This window comes from Lissotriton vulgaris, assembly GCF_964263255.1.
Source record: "Lissotriton vulgaris chromosome 8 unlocalized genomic scaffold, aLisVul1.2 SUPER_8_unloc_1, whole genome shotgun sequence".
In the NCBI taxonomy this organism is placed as follows: domain Eukaryota; kingdom Metazoa; phylum Chordata; class Amphibia; order Caudata; family Salamandridae; genus Lissotriton; species Lissotriton vulgaris.
In genome coordinates, this window is record NW_028240615.1 from 7599501 (window position 1) to 7624412 (window position 24912).

General features: G+C 42.9%; 1 protein-coding gene across 1 annotated transcript in view; it reads right to left on the reverse strand.

Moving 5' to 3' along the window:
* TEX30 (testis expressed 30) overlaps window positions 1–24912 on the reverse strand; it is a 284398-nt gene that overhangs the window by 101739 nt on the left and 157747 nt on the right. The window contains exon 3 of the mRNA XM_086947887.1: window positions 23822–24061. Within this exon, the coding sequence (XP_086804013.1) occupies window positions 23822–24061 (240 nt within the window). The remainder of the gene's footprint in view (window positions 1–23821; window positions 24062–24912) is intronic.

A 24912-nucleotide genomic window follows, 5' to 3' on the forward strand; every position in this document is an offset into this window, starting at 1 on the left:
TCCGGCCTTGCCGCGAGGACACCGGACACCGCCCTGCAGGCCGCTCCGCCCCTCGATCTGGTGCTCTCCTGTCCCTTGGTGTCTTTCTCCTCCGCCAGGAAACTGCCTGGCCGGAAGCGGTCTCCCACCGGTGCCCCTTCGCGGCCTCGCCTCCGTCCGCCTAGGCCCGAAGCCGGGGCCTCAATTTGCTAGGCCCGTCGGCCGGGTGTCAGAGGGTGCCGCCGCTTGCCTGCTATGCCGCCTCAGGGCGTCGCGTGGGGAGCGCTACTGTCGGAGCCTGCCTGCTCCCTGAGGGGCCCGTTCCCTGTGTGCCCGGACCACCGCTGGCAACCTCGTCGCTCTACGCAAGGCCTCCTGGCCTCCGGAGCCCGCCTCGCTTGCCCCTGTCTCCCGGTCCGACCGGGTCTCGGGTTACTCCTCCCGCTTCTCGCACTTCCGCTGTGGGTGACCACTGTCCCACGACGCTGGGGGTCGAAATCGCCTTGCTTAGGGGGTCCCAACTGCTATTTTGAGGCTTTTATGGGTCTGGGGCCGGGGAGCCGAGGGAAACCACGTCCGTTCAGCTCGCCATCTTGGCCACGCCGCACAGTTTGATTTTGATTAAAATTGATTCCAAGTTAGGGGAACTCTCTAACTCAGAGGCGGGCATGGTGGCCCAGGGTAACTTATTTGGGGAACCTTTAATTCGGCAGTTTGGCACACCCTTAATTCGCTAGACAAAGCCCAGACATCGATGAAGCGCATATTTACCCTTCGTGTTTTTGCTGGACATGGTAGGGGGAGCTTGACTGATTCGAAGTGTTGGTGATGTTTTTAATGGTGGTATCATGCTGTCATTTATGGAGCTAAGGGACAAATATGCAATTTTGCAGAACGACTTTCTTTAAATATCTGCAGTTACAGGACTTTTTCTTTCAACACTCTGAAAGCCCCTCCTTTTTCCCATATCATGTGCCTAGGCAGGAAGCGCAGCGGACGAGCGCAGCGGGAGCGCCGTTTGCGCGCCGAAGGCGCGCCTAAGGCAAGCCCGTCTGCGCCCGTCCGCGCCCCGGCAGTGCCCAGGGCCAGGCACCCTGCTGCTCCAACACTGCCAGATGCTACTCCCCCTATCACTTACAACTCAGTTGAACTAAGAGCCTTAGATCACAACCTCTTATGTTATGGCGCTCACTGGAATGTCGCTGACCCCACCTCACGAACCTGTCCTAACTGCTTCTTTAAATTTAGTCCTCTCAATCTCTCCTTACCCCAGACTCCCACTGAGGATGGCCCACCTATTCAGGCTGCCCTTATCAATGCACGTTCCCTCGCTAAACACTCAGAGGAAGTATACGAATTCATCATTGATAAAAACCTTGACATCCTTTTCATTACGGAGACATGGCTGAAGGAGAGCTGCGCCCCAGTAGTTGAGCTGGCCGTCCCCAGAGGGTTTAAGATCACCAGACAGGACCGCAACAAAGGCAGGGGTGGAGGTCTAGCCGTGATCTATAAGGAGAAATGGACTTTGAGGACAGAATGCACAGGAGAGATTGAGGATGGAGAAGCTATGGAATTTTCCCTAGCTTTATCCTCGCAATTCACTCTAGGGGGACTATTGATCTATCGCCCTCCGGGTCCTGTAGGCAATTTTATTAAATCCCTGGAGGAGATCGCCATCCAACGCGCACTTAGATTCCCACGCTTCCTTATGCTGGGAGACTTCAACCTTCATATGGACACAGGCTCCGCTCCCGGAGTTAAAGAGCTGAAAGAAATTTGTAATTTGGCTCAGATGACTCTTCAGGTACAATCGGTCACTCATGAAGGGGGACATTGTCTAGATCTGGTATATTCCAACTTTAACATTTCTACCGATACACCATGCCCCATCTCATGGACAGACCACTTTCCGGTACTTTTTTCCTGGCACACAAACAAAACCCGTGTGGTGCCCACTCCCAGAGCTGAGGAACGTCCCAGGAAAATTAATATTCCGGATTTAGTGAAGGTCCTCTCCCATTCCACCCCAATGAAAGCTCACAACCTAGACGAGGCTGTAGACAACTTCTCATCCTGGATAAACTCCTCCATCGAGTCACTACCAAAAAGCAAGGGTAAAAATAACCATAGGATCACCCCCACTTCCCCCTGGTATACTGATCAACTAAAGATTTTAAAAACAGGATGTAAGGCACTAGAGCGAGTATGGAGAAAGAACTATTGTCCCACTGCTAAAACTGAACTTCGCGCAGCTCAAAAAAATTACTACGCAGCAATAAAAACCGCTAAAGGGGAATTCTATGCTTCTAGAATTCAAAAAGCCAAAAACAACAGCCGAGAAATCTTCTCCATAGTTAAAAGCTTTACTGCCCCGGTAGCAGAGAAGACAGCTATTCCACCCTCCACAGACTGGTGCGAACAACTCTCTACTTTCTTCATCGAAAAAATCCAAAAAATTCAAGACAGTCTGAGTATCCCTGACCTCCCACTTGCCCCACAATCAGACCTAGCCTTAACTGGCCAACCTCCTTCTCCTTTACGTCCCCTACTATCAAGAGCTAAAGCAGAACTGACCAAATTTACTCACGTAGAAAGTACAGATGTAATGACCATATTAAAAACTCTGAAATCTGGGTCACCTATAGATCCTTGCCCTGCAAGGGTCCTGAATGGAATAGCTGAAATAATCACCCCCATGGTCACCGCACTGGTTAATGAATCCCTATCCTCAGGAACTGTGCCCACCAAGTGGAAACAAGCCAAACTTCTCCCTCTAATAAAAAAACCTACCGCAGATCCGTCGATCACCTCTAACTACAGACCCATATCACTCCTACCAGCCCTTGCCAAAGTCTGTGAAAAGGCAGCATTCAGGCAATTAGAGAGATTCGTGGAATCCTCTGAAGCTCTCCATCCTGCCCAATCAGGGTTCCGCACCTCTTTCAGTACGGAAACTGCATTGGTGGAAGTGGCTGAGGCCATCAGGGAATGCCTTGACGAGGGCGGCAGAGCGGCCCTTATTCTTTTGGACCTCTCTGCCGCATTCGACACGGTGCCCCACCTCCAGCTCTTAGCGAGACTGGAGGACATAGGCATCTCCGGCACGGTCCTGGATTGGATTAGGTCTTTTCTATCGGACCGTACCCAACAGATTTGGCTTCCCCCTTATCATTCCTCTAACAGAAGGGTGGAAACTGGCGTACCACAGGGATCGACCCTAAGTCCCCTTTTATTTAATATTTATTTAACTCCTCTTGTTCGGCTAGCAGAGAGCTGGGGTGCCAAGATAATGGCTTACGCCGACGACACCCAGCTTCTCTTCACCTGGAAAAAGGAAAACTTATGCACCTCTGGAGTTCGCCAATGCCTTTCCTCCGTATTCGCCTGGCTAGCCAAATCATCCCTCAAATGCAACGAGGATAAAACAGAAATCCTGCTCTACGGCCAATTCCCCAGTGACTTTAAGGAGTCCATCTGGCCCGGTGAATCAACATGCCCCAAGGGAGAGAACGGGATTGCCAAGAATCTGGGAATTTGGTTCGGAGCCGACTTATGTTTCCGCGACCAGATTTCACGCTTGGCGGGAACATGCTTTGGAACTCTGACCACTCTTCGCAAGTTCTTTCCCCTCCTTCCTCAATCGGCGAAAGAAGCGGTTGCCAGGGCTCTGGTACTCTCCCGGCTGGACTACTCAAACGCCCTCTATTTAGGGGCTCCTGACTATATGATCAAAAAGCTACAGGTTGTCCAGAATGCCACGGTGCGACTCATTTTTAACATCCCCAGGAGACTCAGCGTGCGCAAACAGCTGAAGGATCTTCACTGGCTCCCTGTGGCTCAACGAGTGCGCTTTAAAACTTTGGTCATCGTCTACAAAGCCCTCAATGGACCATGCCCCTCTTACCTAGCCAAAAGGTTCACACCCTACCTCCCATCCCGTCAGCTGCGCTCCACCTCCAAAAAGCAGGTGATCATCCCCAGATTTAGAAGAGTCCGCCTGGGCGGACAATCCCTCATGGTAAAGGGAGCTCAAATGTGGAACGCCCTGCCAGACGCTCTTAGACACGCTCCCAATCTGACCAATTTTAAAAAACTGCTCAAAACTCACCTCTTTCAAACTCATGATTAGCATACCTCCTTCCCACTCTGTTTCAGTTTCACTCCCGCGCCAGGACAGTCTTGACTATCGGAGCGCGCTACAAAACCACATATAACATAACATATAACAAATAACCCCTACAGTTGCTAATGATTTATTCAAAGCTATGTTAGAACGTGCTCGGATTGGGACATTGTATAATATTTTGCTTGCCACACAACGTGATGATGTTGATGCACAGGACGCGAAATGGAGTACTAGGCTTGGTATTGCTGGCCCGTTTGTTCAAGAATCTATCGAAGTTTTATAATATTTTTCACATGGAATTTAATCTTTATCGTCTCAAGGCATTGAAGAAAAAGCAACTGGGGATTCAAATTTGGCAGCCTATGATACTGCATATGGAATGTGTTTGATCTGACAAATGTTCTCCCTTTGTCTGGTTTAATAACTATGTCTTGATAATGTACTATTTTTTCCTAAGCCAATTAATTCTCAGTATGGTCTTGTTTTTGTTTTGCTTCTCCTACAGCACATTGAATATTGAATATTGATTTATTTTTGCAAGACTTTAAATTTCCTTGTATATGCTATGAGCTGAACAATAACAATTTAAAAAAAAAAAGATTTGGAAACTTCTACCCAACAAGAGTTTACCCCCATCGCAGAGGTGCCAGAGGCAGTTCCAGGGGCAACAGAGCCTACACCAATTCCCAAAGTGAGAGTACAAAACGCAGAAAGGTTACAACTCTGGGGCCATTAGGTACAATTTTTGAACAATTGGGAGGCTCTTTCCACAGATGCATGGGTTCTATAGACGGTAAGGGGGTTTCAAATACACTTTTATGGTGTGCCCTTCCAATCACAGGGTTCCAATTCCAGACCCCTAACCTTCTGCCAAGAGAAAGTGAGACTAGTCGACTTGAAAATAATACAACTCTTAGAAAAGAGGGCTATTGTCCAAACATTCTTACACTGCAGGTTTTTTTTTTCGGCAATCTGGCTTGTCTACCACCACTTCAAGATGGAAGGTACCCATCTTCTCAGATACCTTCTACAGATATCTGTACTGGATAGTCCATTTAGACCTGAAGAAAGCCTATGTGACGATCGCCACCTTTCCGCCCCACAGACGTTTCTCGCAATTTCATAGGAAATCTCAGGTATTCAATTCACCTCCTTTCTTTTCGGTCAATCTTCCGCCTACCGGTGTTTCACCGAACTCATGAGTCCGGAGGTCGAGCATTTGAGAGCTCGGGGAGTGTGACTGATCGTCTATCTCTACGATATCTTGATCATAGATCAAAGTCCAATGCAACTATCCACATATTTGCAAATGGCCATAGATCTTCTGTAATTTCTCAGCTTTGTGATCAACAATGAGAAATCCGCACTCTGTCACATTCCCTACAGTTCCTGGGGTTTCTCAGACTCAGTCAAGGCCACCGTCAGCCTCCCCTCTCCCAAGCTGATCAAGATATGGCACAAGCTCAGGAGGACACTGTCCAAGTCACAGATAGTACTACAGCAGTTGGCATGTATAGTGGGACTCCTATCTTCCTCCATTCAGGCCATGTTGCGGGGCCTCAATTTTCAGGCGCCACAATGCCTGAAAATCTCTCATTGCCAACGGGGTCTTACGTATTTCCAATCCGTTCCACTTTCACCGGAAGCCTGGGAGGATATGCAGTGATGGATATCACACATTGAGGCCTGGAACGGCCGAGCAATCTTCGTCTCCCAACCAGATCTGGTGATAGTCGGAGGTCAGAGGGTCAGGCTAGGGAGCTCGCTGCAGAGCCTTTGTTACAAAAAGAAAATGGTCCTCCACAGAACAATCCCCGCATATAAATTGTGTGGAGTTGATGGCAGGTTCATTCACTCTCAAATGTTGGAGCAAAGACCAGGTACAGTGCTCAGTCCTTAAAATGGGAAATTGGCGGCAGTCTGTAACGTCAATCATCTGGGGGCACGAGGTCAAAGACCTTTTCGGATCTAGTTCGCACCCTCTGGGATTATTGTCTAGACAATCACATATCTGTGTCAGCAGAGGACCTACTGTGTCGGTCGTATCAAGTGGTGGATTGCCACTTCCGACACTGGTGGGATGTCAGGCTCTTAAAACTACATACCCATGTATTTCAACAGATTCAGGAGAGGTGGAGTCTGTTTTCCATTGATCTCTTTGTGTCTCGCTCAGACTTTCAACTGCCCAGATGTAGCAGTTGGAAGCCAGACCCAGATGCAGTGGCCACAGATGCATTTATCCAGGATTATAGCAAGGAGACAGCATACACGTTTCCTCCTTTTGCAATGATAATGAGAGTATCCATGCAAGTCTACAGACAACAGGTGGCTAGGGTGGTGGTCACCCCACTCTGGAAGTCTCAAGTCTGATTTCCAGCGATGATGGAACTTTGTTGGGATTTTTAAATCCCTCTGCCCCTATTTCCAGATCTCTTCCGGGATTTCCAGGACTACCCTCTAGTGGTGGCAGTTTCCCTTTGTCTTATGGCTTGGAGGATTACTGGGGACGACGGAAAGTCCTGGGCATTTCACGAGAGGCTGCCTCTTTACTTGCCAGAGCGTGGGCGGATAGCACTAACAAAAGATACTGCTCTGCCTGGTCCAGATGGTTGGGCTGGTGTCTCCAATGCCAAGTGGATCCCTTGGGGGCAGATGTTGTCCATGTCCTGAATTTTCTGGCGCTGTTAGCCTCTGAGGCTTTGGTGTACAGGTCAACAAATACAATCAGGTTGTTCTATTTTGGCAGGCCATTTGCCGGTGGAGGGTCACCCCGTTGGGGAACATCCTTTGGTGTGCAAAGTCTTGAGAGGTATCAGGTTGTCTGTCCCTCAAGAACCCAGAAATTCAAAATTGTGGGATGTAAATAAGGTATTGAATCTTCTCAGGTCTTGCTCTTCTAACAAGTATCTGTCCAGAAATCAATTGCAGGCAAAACTGGTTATTTTGTTGTGCTTGATTGTGTACCGAATGGTCTCCGATGTTCTAGCAGTTGACATAACAGGTAGAGTATTCACCCCTGAAGGGGTCACTTTTTACACTGTTCTTCAAATAAAGTGTAATTAAAATTGGAGTCATAACCTTCTTTCCCAGATGTGCCTGTTATGTGTAGTTCAGCTAATGAAGGCTTACGAGGCAATGATGGAGGACGTACGTCCTCACGGAGAACGACAATTGTTGATTAAACTTACTAATCCTCATAAGGCGTTTTCTTTCCCTAGGTCACATAGATAATGCAAGAAGCAGGTAACGATATTTACCATTTTGGGGCTCACTCATTGCGGGGGGTCATGGCATCTGAAGATTTTTCTTTGGGAGCTAAGACTCTACCTTCAATAAGTTTTACTTTAAACCAGTTACTACTCTGGCAACCCTAGTGGTGGAAAAGCTTTAAACTAGCCTAATCCTCGCCTCGGGGTCCTGACATAGAATGAAAAATGTCCTAGCTATCGTAAAGGAAACTTTCAATTCTATTACGGACACAGAGGCAGGTTTTAGCCCAACCATGATATTTAAGATTTTGATGACCCGCCCGGGAAAACTTCACAAATTCACTATAATGATGCTTGATAGGATATGTACAATGTGTATTTTATGATTCAGTGGTTACTGTTTTTTCAATATGTCAAAAATCGGATGTTTTCTTTGCTATTTGCAATCAGATTTGGAATAGGATAACAGTCTAATTAAATTATGTTTCACTTAGGATCAGAATCTAATAAACAGGAATGAGGTTTGGAAGAGTATGCTATGTTCGCAGGAAGAAAGAGGGGGATAGAGAGTCTGCAGCGGGTATTATGTGGAACTGAAGGATTCTGGTTGGACAGTCTGTTATTTAGCCCCCCCATCCACCCAGGACTCATGGGAAGTGTAGATTTATGTTCTAATGAAATCCAAGATGTAAAAGTCTGATGGTGATTAAAGTGAAGAAAGAAAAGCCTAATCCTTGCCTCCATGTCCTTAATAGAATTGACACCTTAAATAAAAGACTACTGGGTTTGGGCTCCCAACAGCACTGCTTGCCACAAGCTACTAAACAACAACAGAGATTGCATGTGCTGCCACTCATTTAACTCTCTTATTTTGAGTTTAAACATCTGACCATAGAACAAATGTTACTGTGACCAAAATGTGTCGTTTTATTTGTATTTTATTTTGAAAAAAGGTTGTTTCTTATTATTTGAATCTCAAAGGACAATTTAAGAATTTTCGATGCACAATTTAAGACCTTATGTACAACAAACAAATAATCATTACTCAAGAAAAAACAGAACTTTTTCTTCTGAACAGCCGGAGGCCGACCACCTTGAACCATCAGGGAGCCCGGACCCACCATATTCATGTAAGCATGACGCAAGAAGTTGTGGTATGAGTGTGTTGAAACATGGTCATGTATCGATAGATATTGATGGGATTCATTTTTCCATGACAGATGGTTTGGTGTCCCGGCAATCGTATTTGTAGTTCTGGTTTCCAAGTGATTGAGAGGTAAGAGACACAAGCTAGTAGTAGGGGTAGTCGGTGTGGTTTCTATAAAATAGCATACCAATAAGTTTCCCCTTCTCTCTTCACAGACCTCGGTCCTGACGAGAACTCATTCACTCATATGAGTTCGAAACGCGTAGACATTTCAAGCCTTAAAAAACCAAAAAATGTGTGATATTCAATTTTGAATGGTTTTCAAATATATGAATGTGCTCTAGGCTTCTTTGTAAATCAAAGTGATTACATTGTAGATACAATTTATATGTTCTTTCGTTGTATTGTTTGTATATATGTAAATAGTGTGGTTTGAGAGTGGTATGATTGAATGTTTGTACTATATGTTGTCTAAAAAGTCTAAAAAGATTTCTACCTGATAAAAAGTTCTGTTTTGTCTTGAGTAATGATTATTTGTTTGTTGTACATAAGGTCTTAAATTGTGCATCGAAAATTCTTAAATTGTCCTTTGAGATTCAAATAATAAGAAACAACCTTTTTTCAAAATAAAATACAAATAAAACGACACATTTTGGTCACAGTAACATTTGTTCTATGGTCAGATGTTTAAACTCAAAATAAGAGAGTTAAATGAGTGGCAGCACATGCAATCTCTGTTGTTGCTTAATAGAATTGAAACTTTCCTTTACGATAGCTAGGAAATATTTAATTCAGTGTTAACTAGATAATCTTTGTAAGAGGCACTGTCTTTTGTTCCAAGGAGGACCAGCTACTATTGCAAGCTTAATGGAAGCCAAGAAACTCATTTTTAGAATCTCCGGTGTTACACTTGATGTGGGGTAGAACACTGACACACAGATAGAACCTGACTGACAAACTATAAAAAATATTGTCATGCAAATACTGTAATGTCATTTTTTTTTTAAAGACTTTACCCACAGTTAGGACATTAACGCAGTAACAAAAACTCTTAACTTCAGAGTAACTTCAATACTATAAATGCATTTACACTAACTACGTATTCAGGGCTTAGGTGTATTAGAGGCATAGTTGGGTGTCTGGCTTGCAAGGTAAAGTATAACGGTTTTCTGCAGGTAATCGTTGAGTCTTAGGGTTTTCAAGGGAGACACAGAAGGTATAATTTAACATTTATTTTTACATTCTTATAAAGCACCCTCAACTACTGGGTATTAATAGGCACTACATTTGAAACAATAGAGATGCATGTCATCATTACCATCGTAAAAATAGTTACAGAAGAATGTACTTAACAGAAGTGATGTCTGTATTATGCAATAATGGCTGCCTCACAAATTATAAGAAGAGAGAAACAGAAGAATGCCAAAAAGAAAGAGAAATAGGAAGACAAGTGAGGAGATTAAAATGGGAGTTGGTAAGGAGTAATTGGGAGGAAGCGAATGGGAGGGCACAATGAAAGTAGAGGGGGGTAAAGAACAGCTTGAAAAATTGAGTTTGTATTCGTTTTTTTACAAAACTGGCGTAATGATTTTGTATTTGTTCCATTTACTTGAAAATAATTCCATAATGCTGAAACTGTTGTGAAAACGCTTGATGTGTCACATTTTAAGTTTTGCATTTTTAGGTTTCTAGAATTAGGTTTTGAGCACTTCTGAGATTTTAGTTTGTCCTGGAAATTTGCACATGTATGGCTTTTTTAGCTGCTGCGGGCTTTGAGTTCAATCCTGTATTGAAGAGGAAGCCAGTGCAGTTCTCTGAGCAAAGGAAAAATATGGTCTAATTTTATTATTCCAGACACAAGCCTTGCAGCACAGCACACGCCTTGATGCACAGCCAAATGAAGATGCTAGGACGCCCAGCAGTATGGAATAACTGTAATCAATTCAGGATACAACTAGCGCCTTAACATTGATGCAGAAGTCACTGGGAAGAAGAATACAAATTAATTTACATAGCAATTCGCAGCTTTTTTTTTGGATAGAATCTCCTCACTCTGAGTTGTCATGGATAAATGTGAACAGATATTGTTGAACAAGTAGGAAGTGAAGACCGCACTATGGCGTTCTGAAAACAAGTCCATGTTGACTAGCCCATTTTGTGGGCAGTAAATCCACATGAATTAGGTGTTTTCCAGGTTGGGCTTTAGAAGATGTCCAAAGTAAGACTGCCGTGAATAGATGAGTTCTTCAAGCATATTGATCTTTCATTCCTCACTGGTGGATGTCCAAACCCACGCCTTCCATCAAGCCAGAGTGGCTCCCTGTACATGCTGAACAGTAAAAGAGACAGTATCAGTCCTTGGTGGACACCATGTGACCAGGGCTTCTTTTGAGGTGATACTGACGAATCCCACCAACTATCTGCAATTGCTGAAAAGTAAAAACCACTTCAGTAACTAATTTCTTAGCCATCAAAAAGCCTGGGGTGATCAGTCATGACAAAGTAAAAATAAACACATGGAGACGTGCATACACTTCTTGCATATAAAGAAAGTCAACAAGGATCTAAACGTGTGGCCTATACAGTGCTGTAGTTCAAAGTTTTTTATTTTTGTTACGGTACTCTTACGAGGACCACAAATAAAATATACATTTATACATTCCATATTAATACATTTTCAATGAGATTTTCAAAAACTTAAAAATTCTGTGACAAACAAATTCATTAGGGGGGCTTTTACATAGTGATAAAAAGTCTTGTGAGCTAGTGATCCTGCAGGACCGGTAGATGGGTTTAAGACATGTTGACCTTGCATTTACAATTTCTGCATTAGGGCATATAAAAAATAAGTGTTCCAAATTTTGGTTGCCTCCTTGACAAAGGGTACAAAGGGCAGAGCTGTCGGGCCTCCAAGAGGAAGTAAAGGTTTGTACAGGAAGTGTTCCAAGGCGCAACATCATGATTGCACGCCTTGCGCCATGTTGAAGAGTATACTCTAGGTAAGGCTGACGTTGTTTGTATTCCTGCGAGGCTACATAAAATTTATATGACGATAGACTATTACAATGAGAGTGATCAATCTCGTAGCTCAATTTGGGAGTGAAGTTTTTTAGAAAAAGTTTGAGTTGAGCTGGTGACCACGTAGACAAAATTTCCACATTGACTTTTGCAAGCTGTAGAGCCTCTTGCATATTTTTAGTAAAGGTAGTATGAGTAGAGCTACTCTCAAATGTCTCTACTTTTAGCAATCTTCTTAAAGTACCTTCTTTTGAAAGAAGAAGATTATGGGCCCACCTTATGATGCTCGCTATAGCTGTAGCATATGCGCTCGTGATGGTACATTCCAGTCTCAATGCCTGTACTGGGGTAGATGTTGAAATCTTCAGTAGTTTTTTCAATATTCTTCCTTCTGTTAAATCCATATATGACCATTGATTTAGAGGAATATATTCCGATGCATAGGACAGGACCGGTGTGATTTTAGCTCGATAGATTTGAATCAGTGCAGAGAAATGTCTATGTCCAGTGGCCGAATATAAGCGTGACAAGGCCCCAGCATGCAGATCACTTTTCCTTTTCAGGTGGTTGATTTGATTGATGTTGCTCATGTTTTGTGAGAAAATTCTACCCAGATATGTATACTCTTTTACTTGTTCTAGTTTCTCACCTCCCAGCTTCCATTCGTACCGTACCCTTTTCTTCTGATTTGAAAAGGCAACCACTTTTGTTTTGCTCGTATTTGGGATTAGGTAATTTTTCCTTGAGTACTTATATAAAATATCTAAAAGATTTTGTAGTCCGAAAGGTGTTAGGTCAAACATGACTATATCGTCTGCATACAGCAGGGAATGGATATATTCAGTGGCTATCTTAGGAGGAGTACATATCCCTTGCTGCAGTTGGGAAGGTAGGTCACTTAAATACAGTGAGAATAAAATTGGAGCCAAGAGGCACCCTTGTTTCAGGCCATTTGATGTTCGTATTACCTTCGATAGGCCCTTGTCACTTCCCATTTGGACGCGGCACCAGGTGTCACTGTGTAGATTCACTATCAGATGTAATAGCTGCTCCGGGATCCCCATTATTCTCAATTTTGACCACAGGGTCGGTCTATCCACTCGATCGAAGGCTGTCGAGTAATCAATGAACGCTGCGTAAATAGTTTGTTTTTTCCCTGTTGCGTACTTATCTAAAATAGTTTGGAAGATTGCTACATTGTCAGTGACAGAATGGTGTGGGCGAAATCCGGACTGAAATTTAGGAATTAGACCTAATGAGAAAGCCCAATTTTTCAGCCTATCCAGGATTTCTGCTGCAAAAATCTTCCCAGCAGCGTCCATGAGGGCAATTTGCCTATAATTTCCCGGTGTGTTTATTTTTCCTTTTTTGAAAATCGGGATTATGATACTTCCTTTCCAGGAATTTGGCATTTGACCACTGTCGAATACATAGTTAAATAGCGGCGAGAGCACCGTTCCCCACTCTTTATGGTCAATTTGGTAGACCTTGACAGGTATCTGATCGGGGCCATATGCACCTGTGCTCCTTGCCTTCCTGATATTCATAGAGACTGACACTGCCGACGTTTTATTGATCTTAATATCTTTAGTTTCCACGTTTTCTCCTCCCACTTCTTCATTTTTAATATATTGATTCTGTTTGTATAGCTCACGTAGGTATATGTCCCAGTTTTCTTCTGATACAGGTGTAGCCTCCAGCTTTTTTTTGGATCCTGTCATTGTTGCGATCAGTGACCAATATTTACGTTGATTATTATGTTTAGCTGCTAGCTGGATTTCAGTCCAATTAAAGTCCTGCTTCAGTTTTTTCTGTTTAGTTTTTTCTCGTCGTATTTGATTCTTTAATCTATTGATTTCCTTTTTGTTTACTGACGAGAATTCCAGATACTGGGCGCGTATCAGTCTGTTGATTTGTTTTACGACTGGTTGATTCCAGTTTTTATTCTTGTTTTTCCATTTTCTTTTTGCTGGTCTGTGGTATTCTAGCTTACTTTGCAGAGCTTGTTTGAGATTATTCGTTAGATGTTCAAAGTTCTTTACAGGGTCATCTGAATATATGTTGGTCAATATATTGGTTTCAGTAATTAGTTGCCGCAGATATTCCAGATTTTCTGTCCCCCAGTAAATGCGACGCCTAGTTGTGTTTACTTCCGTTTTTTCTGTAAGAAATAGTGGCTGGTTATAAAAAGAGGACGGTGCAATCCAGTGGGTTGAAAGGTTTAAAAGAGCGTGATCACTTTCTGCAGTGAATATTATCGAAAGTTGACTCATTTGTTCTTTTCCTTCGATCCCGCATATAAAGTAATCAATAGTTGAAGGAGATCCATTTCCTTGCCGTGTGTATGTTGCTGGTATATCACCATTGATGTTACCGTTTAATATAATCCCATTAATGCCAGAGAGAAAAGCTAGTAGTGCGCGTCCCCTCTTATCCGATTTAGTTCCTTTTGGGAATTCAGGGAGTGATGATTCCAGAGATTCCTCTTTGAGGAGACGAGCCCATTTCTTTATCTCGCAGTTAGAAATTTTAGCATTCAAGTCCCCCATTATGAGGTATGGCAAGTGAGATTGATCATCAATTATATGAGTGATAATTTCCATTAGGCGGTCAAACAGCAAATCATTATTATTACTGCTGGGAGGTGCGTAAATATTGAAAAGTAATATTTTTTCTAGTTTGGCTGAGGCATGGGTTCTAAGGGATACTTTTAAACATTGTAGATTGTCTGTGTTTGTGTTAATTATTTCCTGTGACCAAGAGTGATCTTCTTTTAATAATATTGCCAGACCACCCTTGGCGTGTCCCCTTCTTGATCTTTTTGCCAATGTTTCGTATACATAGTATCCTCTTTGAGTAAAGGTATTGATTAACCATGTTTCCTGGAGGGCGATGATATCAGGGGAATTTTTAATTGCATGTTTCATTTTTATATCAGTTTTCCCTGCCAGGTTCCAGGACAATAGCGTCAGACCTTTGCTAAACTTCGCGTTGTTGTGAATTTACCATTTTTTTGCTGTTTAAGGTTTCTGATAACCATGCCCATGATTTTATTGAGTTCTCAGTGTTGCTAAAGGTGGAATTCCGAGACCAGACTGACCTCTCTCCTTGAATTACTTGTATTTTAAGTAGATCTTTCCTCATAGTACTTGATGCTAGGTCTCCCCAATTAGAACTGTTGTTTTCTTTTCTTCTGTGGGTTTGTCCTAATATACCATTATTTGAGTTGTTGGTTTTAAAATCTTCCACCGAGATTACATCATAGCCATTTTTGTGAAGAATTTCCTTCTCTCTGATTATTATTCCAGGCAAAACCGGTGAATAAAAGGATACCTGTACTAGTTTGTTATTTTCTTTTATTGGAAACAGAACTAAGTCAATTTCTTTGCTGGTCAGAGAATTCAGGGATGGAATTTCTTGTAATAGATTGATGATTTTACCGCGATTAAACGGCTCCTTATCTGAAGGAAATAGCTCTTCAATAGTTATGTGTTTGGATGGATTTATTTCCCATGATTGGAAGTTATTGTCATATGGTTCTTTTATGTCCATGTTATTTTGCGATGTAGGTCTATTTTCTATCGGAGGACAAAATTCATCTGCTTCAGGATTTAAGGATTTTTCTGATGATGTTTTTTGAATTACTGGAGTGTTCACCAGATTTACAGGATTAGATTTTTGGAATTTGAGCCTATTCCCTTTTTTCCTCTGTATTCTCCTCATAGGTTTTCTCTTCTTCTTCCCCTTTACTTTTTCCCTAGTATTACTTTTTTCAGACTGTTCTCTTTGGTTGAAATCCTGTTCAGCAGTAACTCCTGATAGCTCAGTTTTATTTTTTCCGATAATCTGATCGCGATTGTTATCGGATACTTTATTCGAAAAAATCGGATAGTGTTTGGTATTGTTCTCAGCTTTGATTTCCAGTTCTTCTTTGAACAGTTTTTTAAGTGAATATGTGATAGGAGATTTTTCTTTGTTTTTTGATCCGTTAGTTTTATTGTTGATTATTAGTACGTCGTTCGTTTGTGTGCTTGCTTCCTGTTGTTTTGGGGTGGCACTTCCATTTTTATGAAATTCATCTGTTTGTTGTGATTCGTCTTCTCCGGTTTGTTTTGATGAGACTTTAGTTAGATCTTTTTTCTTTTTTTCTTCAACCAGGAATTTGAGTATTCCTATTTGTACGTCTAAAGTATCGTCTGAGTTAGCTAAAATGTGTCCAAGATGTGTTAGTACTGAATCCAGAATTTCTTGCAGTGAGAAGAGTGCTTTTGATATGGGAGAGGCAGTATTTCCAGAGTTTAGGTTTATAAAATTTGGGTCTGATAGATTGGTCAGATTAGAAAAAAGGTTAGGTGATTTTTCTGGCGAACTGGTTTGGGGATGTCTTTGACTTAGCAATATTTCTTTATTTTCTTCTTCGGTCTTTGAGTTATGATTTGCGGATACGTCGAAAAATAAGTTGTTGCCCTGATTTTTTATAGGTGTTATAGTTGTTATTTGAGACACAACTAGACGAGATTTTTGACATTCTTCCGAAGGAGAGTAATTTGCCAAATTACTCTCTATTGTTATTTGACCTTGTTTGTTGGATTTCTGGTCAGAAAAATGTAACGGATCAGGTTCAACCAACTTATTTTGATCATCATTAGAGTTTGGGGAAAGAAACTTTTTCTTGGAGAGGGTAGAGAAGTATTCACTTATAGCAGGAGTGCTTGATATTTGTCCTGGTTTTAGTGACTTGTCTACAGATTTTCTTACAGCTGCGTCCGTCCCCATTCGCCTCATGTAGATTGTCCGTGAGCGTAGTTTTTTTAGCGCCCTCATACTTGGGGACAGAAATCTATTTTATAGATGTAATGTATAGTATTAATAATATGCTGTGGCTTGTCTTAATCACACTATCTCAGTTGATCAGTAAAGGAATGAGGGTTTTTTACACGTATGAATCAAAAGTTTAGTTGAAGAGTTTCCTCTTGTAGTGAGCGTTAGTGGGGTGGCCCGTCCCGTCCTCGGTCGTCCCCGGACGGCCACAGACGGCCCGCCCTTTTGCCCGGGCTTATCCCCGCGCTTGGTCCCGCGCGCGTCCCGCGTCGCGGGATGCGAGATGTTATCTATGTACGTTTCGTTGGGGGCGTGTCCGTGGGCGGTTCGCCTGGGGGAAGAGGAACCAGGTGATCTCCGCTAAGGATTCTGGTCCTCGCAGTCCCCCAGGCTAGGTGCTCTCGCTGTTTGCACCCTGGCCTCAACCCCTCTGACTCCAGCTGGGAGCGACAGGCAGAGCGTGCCGAGTGCAGCTCACGCTCACACCAGCGAGTCAGGGGGAGGCAGCGCCACGACACAGTGAGGAATCAGCGTCAGCTTCAGACAGCCAGCATAGGCTGCAGACGGTAAAACAAGTTCTCTTGCTCAGCAGAAGTAGAAACAGTAGATCAGCAGCAGTTTTGAGCTCCTGTGAGTGGCGCCCGCGAAGCGGGTGTCACGAATCTTTATCCAGGTCGTTGGGGGCGTGTCCGTGGGCGGTTCGCCTGGGGGAAGAGGAACCAGGTGATCTCCGCTAAGGATTCTGGTCCTCGCAGTCCCCCAGGCTAGGTGCTCTCGCTGTTTGCACCCTGGCCTCAACCCCTCTGACTCCAGCTGGGAGCGACAGGCAGAGCGTGCCGAGTGCAGCTCACGCTCACACCAGCGAGTCAGGGGGAGGCAGCGCCACGACACAGTGAGGAATCAGCGTCAGCTTCAGACAGCCAGCACAGGCTGCAGACGGTAAAACAAGTTCTCTTGCTCAGCAGAAGTAGAAACAGTAGATCAGCAGCAGTTTTGAGCTCCTGTGAGTGGCGCCCGCGAAGCGGGTGTCACGAATCTTTATCCAGGTCGTTGGGGGCGTGTCCGTGGGCGGTTCGCCTGGGGGAGAGGAACCAGGTGATCTCCGCTAAGGATTCTGGTCCTCGCAGTCCCCCAGGCTAGGTGCTCTCGCTGTTTGCACCCTGGCCTCAACCCCTCTGACTCCAGCTGGGAGCGACAGGCAGAGTGTGCCGAGTGCAGCTCACACTCACACCAGCGAGTCAGGGGGAGGCAGCGCCACGACACAGTGAGGAATCAGCGTCAGCTTCAGACAGCCAGCACAGGCTGCAGACGGTAAAACAAGTTCTCTTGCTCAGCAGAAGTAGAAACAGTAGATCAGCAGCAGTTTTGAGCTCCTGTGATTGGTTACAGTGCTGTAACCAATGCAAAAGCCTGATTAGTATGGCGCTGGACGGTTATTTATTTTGAGGTTAATGGTGAGTTAAATGAATTCACATTGTCCTTACCTAGCCGATGAATATTTGTGAGAAGTTAGTCGTTTCCCATTTTATTAGGATGATCATAAGGCTTCTTTTGTAGGGGTGTGATGGATCTTGTCTTAATGGAGTCAGGAGAGATACTCAATTGTAGAAAAGCCATTATTATGTTACATCATAGGTTTCTAAAGAAATTAAAGTCACTTTTCATGAATGAAACAGGATTAAGGTCTCTGTACCAGAAGGTAGGTTTTAGATTACCTATGATCTTTGCAGGCTTGTTTTCTGTAATCCAAATAAAGTTAGAACATGTATTTGTGTTTTGGGATTGACCGGGATGTTGGGGGTAGAGTGAGAATTAAGAATGGACCTCCTTATGAGCTGAATCATGTTTATGAAAAGGCAAGAAATGAATTTGAGTTGTAATTGATGGCATATATACTTGGTGAGGGACAGGGGACTAAGTCGCATCAGTGTGAACATTTTTTGGGGATGATTTATTGACTTGTTTATCATTCATTTAAAAGAATTGCCCTTGAAAAGCTAACTGTTTGCACTGTTTCCTGAAAGCTTTTAGAGCAAACAATTATAAGGTCTTAGGAAAACCATGTCTTGTGTCTATTCCATATTTTATTTTCAGGTGCACATTTAATTTATAAAATTTGGCACAGCTTTGTAGTATAGCTGGTTCTCAAATTGTCTCAATATTCTAATGGTTCAGGTCACAGGGTGATGGCAGATATTGTATAATATTTTAATGGTTAGCAGTTTCAACTCAGTGAGTAACTCAGCCAATCAGGTACATGTACGAAGCCCAGGATTTTAAGGCCAGAGATAATAAAGGGAGTCAGGATAAGCACTGAGTACATCTTACTTGCTTTAGTGGCACTGCCTTCAACCACGGCATTTATAATGGTGATGGCTCCTGGCAGGTCACAGGGTACCCTGTTAAAACTAATCTTAACCAGTGGTTAGGTGCAAAGGACCTGAAAAAACAATGGCTAATTTCAGAGTAAATAGTATTGTCTGATCCCATACACACTAGGAGGAGTAAAAGGAAGGAGTTTCTATAACATCTGCACAAGTTCCATTGGCAATTGAGCCATTTGCTGAAATGTACAGAAGAAGAGCACTGGTGTAGGGCTTCCAATGTATTCCTGGTGTGGAGGATGGATATTCCTTTAGGCAGATAACCTGATTTTCTATGTGGGATATCTCTGCCAGTCTGTTTTCAGATCGATCAATCAAATTGCAGAAATAGAGAAGCACAAAACTGTTCTTTCTCAGTAGCAGCTACAAAAGTATGGAATAGAAATGTGTCTTGCCTTGGAGAAGATAAGTTTCAAGTCAAACACCTGCATGATCTCTTATCCAGGTTTTGTGGATTCCCCGAAACTCTGTGTGATACAATGCCTTAAGGCCTATGAGAAGGCTACGGAGGAAGTCAGTCCACCAGGCGAACGACAACTCCTGATAGCACTCAGAAAACCGTTCAAAGCGAGTTCTTCACCCACAATAGCCCGCTGTGTCAGATGGGTAATGCAGAAGGAGGGCATTAATGCAAAAGCATCCGGGGACCATCCAGCATGGGGGCGCTGGCCTCCGAGGCCTTCAGTCTGGGTGCTCATTTGGAAGATCTCATGTGAGCGGTAGACTGGTCCTCGGATAAGAGGTTTTATTTTAAACCGGTGCTGAATGTGGCACAGGTGGTGCTGATTCAGCTTTGAAGGACCATAATCCATGCCTCTGGTCCTGACATAGAATAGAAATTTGCCTAGCCTTGGAGAAGGTAAGTTTCAATTCTCTTAAGGATATGGAGGCGAGGATTAGCCCTCCTAGCAACCAGAATGGATGCAGACCCGCCCTTATGGGAATAAGTGACCTATCTTCGTTGTGGCTTGTTCTATGCAGTCTTATAGTTTGGGATTGCTTATATGATACTGTGCATGTGTTTTTCTGTACCAGCTGAAGTGCTTTGACAATGCTGACGAATGTTGTCTTTCCAGGTAACGATGGGTCGAAGCAATACACATAAAGGAGAATAGCATGACTCGTGCGAAGAAAGAGGGATTACAGGAAGTGACAAGGTATGTTAAACAGCCTGGAGATTGAACACTGTGAATGGCCTAATGATGTTTGCTGTTCTGATTTTTCCCTGGTGTCATGGGAAATTTTGTTTTTGCTTTCGTGTTAATGGCTGCTGTCTATAAATTTGGTGATTAAAGCGAAGAAAGAAAAGCATAATCTTTGCCTCCGGGCCTGACATAGAATTCAGTACCAGCCTAGTAAATGTCTTAAAACCTCTAAATCCTGTCACTGTGAAACTGTGTATCAGCTTTGTTCAAATGTAAAGAGCCTTAATACCACCAATGGGGATGGAGCGCTATGTACAAACTGTCAAATATATAATACACCTGGTTCAGAAAGTGGAGTGTGCAAAAGGATGTCAATCCAAATGTATAGTGGATTTGCATGGCTATACATACCTGGGTGTTTGCATTACTGGAAGCAGGACTCCATCCCTCTACAAAAAAATGGTGCTTTGAACACAGAGAGAAGCATTAGAAAATGGTGGGCCAGACAGGTCAGCTTATAAGGGGGGGGCTCGTGTTTTGGTAGTAACTTAGGTGAGACAGGTGGAGGACTTTGAAAGATTCATATGTTGGAATCCCACTGGCAGAGTCAAACAGAGAGACATGCTCATGAATTAGCTACAATGTGAATACTGGTACAAACCACAACATTTTACTGCATCAAACCGCAAACCTTTACTTACTGCCCCACCCCTTTGGCCCATGTTAAAAAGAAATTAGAATCCAATCCACTGGAGCCAAAACTGACAAGAGATGGACTTCATAGCAAAGTCTCATAAGTCTACAGATCACTGATTTGTAATAGCCCTAATCTGTTAACAAAGCAAAAGGATAACTAGAAGAACTAATTTTGGAAGACTAGAGGGAGGCAAAAATTATGGTATTGGAAACAGCTATCCCTGCAAGATTCCTCTTGGTACAATTATCAGTACACAATGTACAACACATGTGTGTGTCTATCACATAAAACTTGATTTTTCTTCAGATTGTGTCCGTTGTTCTCCGAAGGGAGTACCTTCTTTGTTTATTAGGTGTAGCAATACAATGCCAATTAGAATCTCTTGCAATAGGTTCACATAAGCCCCCAACATCTCTCTCCTCAGATTTATGGAAGATTTCAACACCCCGCAGTAAGAAGATACTGATCAATATAGGGTTACTCACTGCCAAAATGGATACAGTTCAAAACTCGAGAAACAAACAGACTCCATAAACGAATGAAAAGCAGGAATTTGTTGCTAGAGGCCCATATTTATGCGGTTGCCCAAAAAGCATGAAGGAATTTTGGATCTGTGGAACACTTATTTTACTGAAACAGAACAATGCCTCCAAATGATAATTGGTACAAACGTAATTGCTTACTTTTAGTTTCCATCAAAATCCTCAGAGAAGGTATAGCAGAGCACCATTCCCAAACAAAAGGTGGTGGATCTTAAGAAAATACCACTCCGCCATACTAGGAGTGGTTGTATGGCTCCTCACCCAGTAAAATTATGGCTATAGAGAGACAGGCTGTGGGCACAGACACAGCCCAGCCCCCACTTGCAGCATCACAGAGGGAGTAGACAACGATTCCCTCACATTGCCCAGCCATGCTGTCCTCCACCGCAATCCCCACCTGCACAAAGAAATTATCAAATGGCAGCGGAAAAGGGGCAATTTGGCCCGAAGAGGGAATTTCATTATGAAAATACCTGGGTTTTCCAGGTCAATATGTTGCTTCTCATTCTGAGTTGATTAACCAAGAATTGCAGTTATTTGATGTGGAGACAACAGCTGGCATCAGAGATGCCAGACCCCAGGTATTCCTAGATCACTAACAGGTTACTCGTAATTAGATCCTGAATAAAGTTATAATTGTGCCCTGCTCATTGCGAATGTTTATTTAAAGGTTTGTTTGGTTATTTATTGCCCTGATTGTGTTGTAAAATTCTGTATTATTGTTAATAATGCCTATAACATTGATCACTAAAAAACAAAAACCGTTATCAAATGGCAATTGGCAAAGAGGATGGCTTGTCATTGCTTAAACTTTGCAGAAGACACAAGGATGATGGACGGAATGCAGAGCAAATCAAACATTCACCCTCAGTCAATAGATCTGGGTTAAGCTCATCGTTCTTTTGCTCACCATGCCACCCCAGTTTAGACCTAGCCATATGCAAATCAGTATTGATCCTGTGCCTCAGAGGAACAATCCAACCCGAACTGCCAAGCCAGTTCCTCCCTGGACCGGAAACAAGCATCCTGGGGTTGGTTTCGGGGCGTGGTGAGCAAAAGAACAATGGATTAAACCCAGATCTTTGCGACTGGGGGTGAATTTTTGCATCGTTCAGCATTCCTTACATCATTTGTTCCTTTTGTTTTTGTCGCCCTAAGTGGGAAGGGTATGCTCATACGTGGGTCCCGTGCTCATTGCGTCACTGGATTTAAGCGAGCCTGGTTGATGAAGGGTTATGCTCTAAAACCATTCCCAGGATACTTGTTTCCTGTCCAGAGAGGACCTGGCTTGGCAGTTCGGGCTGGACTGTCCCCAAGAGGCACTGATTTGCTTACGGCTGGGTCCAAACTGGGGTGGCGTGGTGAGCAAAAGAACAATGGATTAAACCCAGATCTTTGTGACAGGGGATGAATGTTTGCATTGTTCTGCATTTTATCCATCATTTGTTCCTATTCCTTAAACTTTGACAGCACCATCAATGAATATTAAGCACTTCTGTGAAATAGACACTGGAGTTAATGCATTTTGAGGTTCAGCAGTAATAACACTGCCTTATGGACTGGCGCAAAAAGTCATCTGTGAAAAATCTCTGCATAGAAACAAACCTTATAGGGAAGGCCCATCAATGTCAGTAAACTCTTTCAGACATTAAATAGTAGTCCGTCCACTGATCTAGGCGGTTTCTAATTCAGAAATTATTCCGGGTAACCTTGAGGGAGATGCCTGCCAAATGAAATATCAGAAAACCTTCTTCTCAATCACATTGGACAAGTGTTAAGGTTTAGGGACTTAAGGGCACTGGGGTCAGGACACTACCTTTGGATTGTATCTCCTCCTTTTTGTCTGGTCAAAGTCAAGTGATTTCTAATACCCTTTCCAGCCAAAGCCACATCACACCCTTGGAAGCATTCACAAAAAGGCTCTATCCAGTCTCCTCTTTTTACACTGTTTATCTGTAAACTTTGGCAATCTAGATTTGTTTATTTGGGCATTTGTTCTATAATTATGTAGATGATACTATTTTTGTTTTTTTACAAATTATGCTAGTATGAGCTTCCCACCTGCTTCCTGGACTGCCTGAAGGCTTTGGACAAATAGACATGGCAAAGCTTTCTTAAGTTAAGTTCAACAAAGATCAAGATCATAGTCATGCAACTTGTCCATTAAATATTCACTACAAATGGCTGGTGGTCTGGCAAGCTTATCCTGAACCAATATCAGTCCTTAAGAAACCTCAGCCCTGCTGGTCTTGTCAGTCTTTCTAGCATCTCGGAACAACTGTAAGGTAAAGGCTGTTTCCACATGAAAAATGGGGAATCAGTGTTTAACCCGATTTGACTGACACACAACTTAACATACCTATTACTATGAAGTATGACCATTGACTGTAATGAAATGTGCATTTACTATTTTAACTCCACGCATGCTTTGATAGTACGGAAGGTTATAAAGTGGACTGAGGCAAATATAACTGCACTTTTAGCTTTTTTAAACACTCACTTGAAAGTACCTAAAAACACTACCGGCAACGGTCCTATAAAGGTAGTTAGTGTTTGTCTGTTTCGGTCAGGGTTTACCCACACTATGAGGACCGATACGGTCCCCACAGCTTGGGAGAGGGAGGGGGGCTGGTCGCACCCCCCCCCGTTGCTCGGCACATAGGAGCAATACCCATCTCAGCTTTAAAACCTGGTTATATAGATGTGTTCTTTCTGGTTCATTTTAACAATACCAGCTAAAAGTAACTTACCAATGCGTCTTTATATGCTTGAGTCCTAATAGCAAGGTTGAGGCCTTTATCACAAGTGAATCTCAGACACAGAATCCCATGATCTGCCAGGAATGATGCAAGAGACACCGAATGTTGCGAATTCACATCATCTCCAGCTCCTTGAGCAAGAATTACTCCATAGAACGGGGCTCGCTGATTGGCCGGGACACAAAAGACTTCACGAAGATGCAGATCGTCTGCTAAAAAACTGACTCTTTTCTAAAAATCACAAATTAACATATCATATGACAAAATACACAAACACAAAGCATAGACATAAAACAGACAGCAGGTCAAAATTTAAAAACCTAGACTGAATTGCTAGGAAATATACAATGGTTGCTTACAAGCAGCACGAAGTTCAGTGCTTTCTTCCATGCCTCTTAATTAACTCCACAAACTAAACATTTTCTCATTCTCATTTCAACCATTTACAAAACAGGCCCCTAAACGCCAACAAACACACTAGATAGGTAACTCAAACAGCATTTCTCTATGAACTTAGATTCGAAATGTTGACTCCCCCTCACTAATATGGCTTAAAGTGTTTATTTTATTACAGACATATAGGCACAAAGTATAACTTTACTGACAAGCCTTTAGCAGCAAAGAAACAAAACCCTGCAAGTACATACAACGTGGATGTCAAAATAACACTGGCAAACAGAGCAGAGTGAACAACCATTATAATGTTAGTGCATACCACCAATCCTCTAGCAATCTACCCTGAAGAGTATTCTTTGCAGAGTAGGCCACAAAGTCAGAGGAGGAAGACAAAAATACCTACAGTCAATAGGTTCAGTAGCTCATTGCAGGCCCATTATTATTGCAACATCAACTAAAAGACAACACATAGACTATTAAGAGAGCAGAAGGGCAGGATAATCGTCTTTAATAAAATCTAAACCTCCTGCCCAATGGTGAGGGAGATTCTACATTCTTTTACAAGAATGGAGGTTTGATTATGACACTTTAAAGTCTGTCAATCACACTGCATGATAAACTGTTCAAGGTTGCAAAATAGAGTTTTATTTCCACTCAGTTGAGTAAGCCTTTCTCTGTGCAATGTT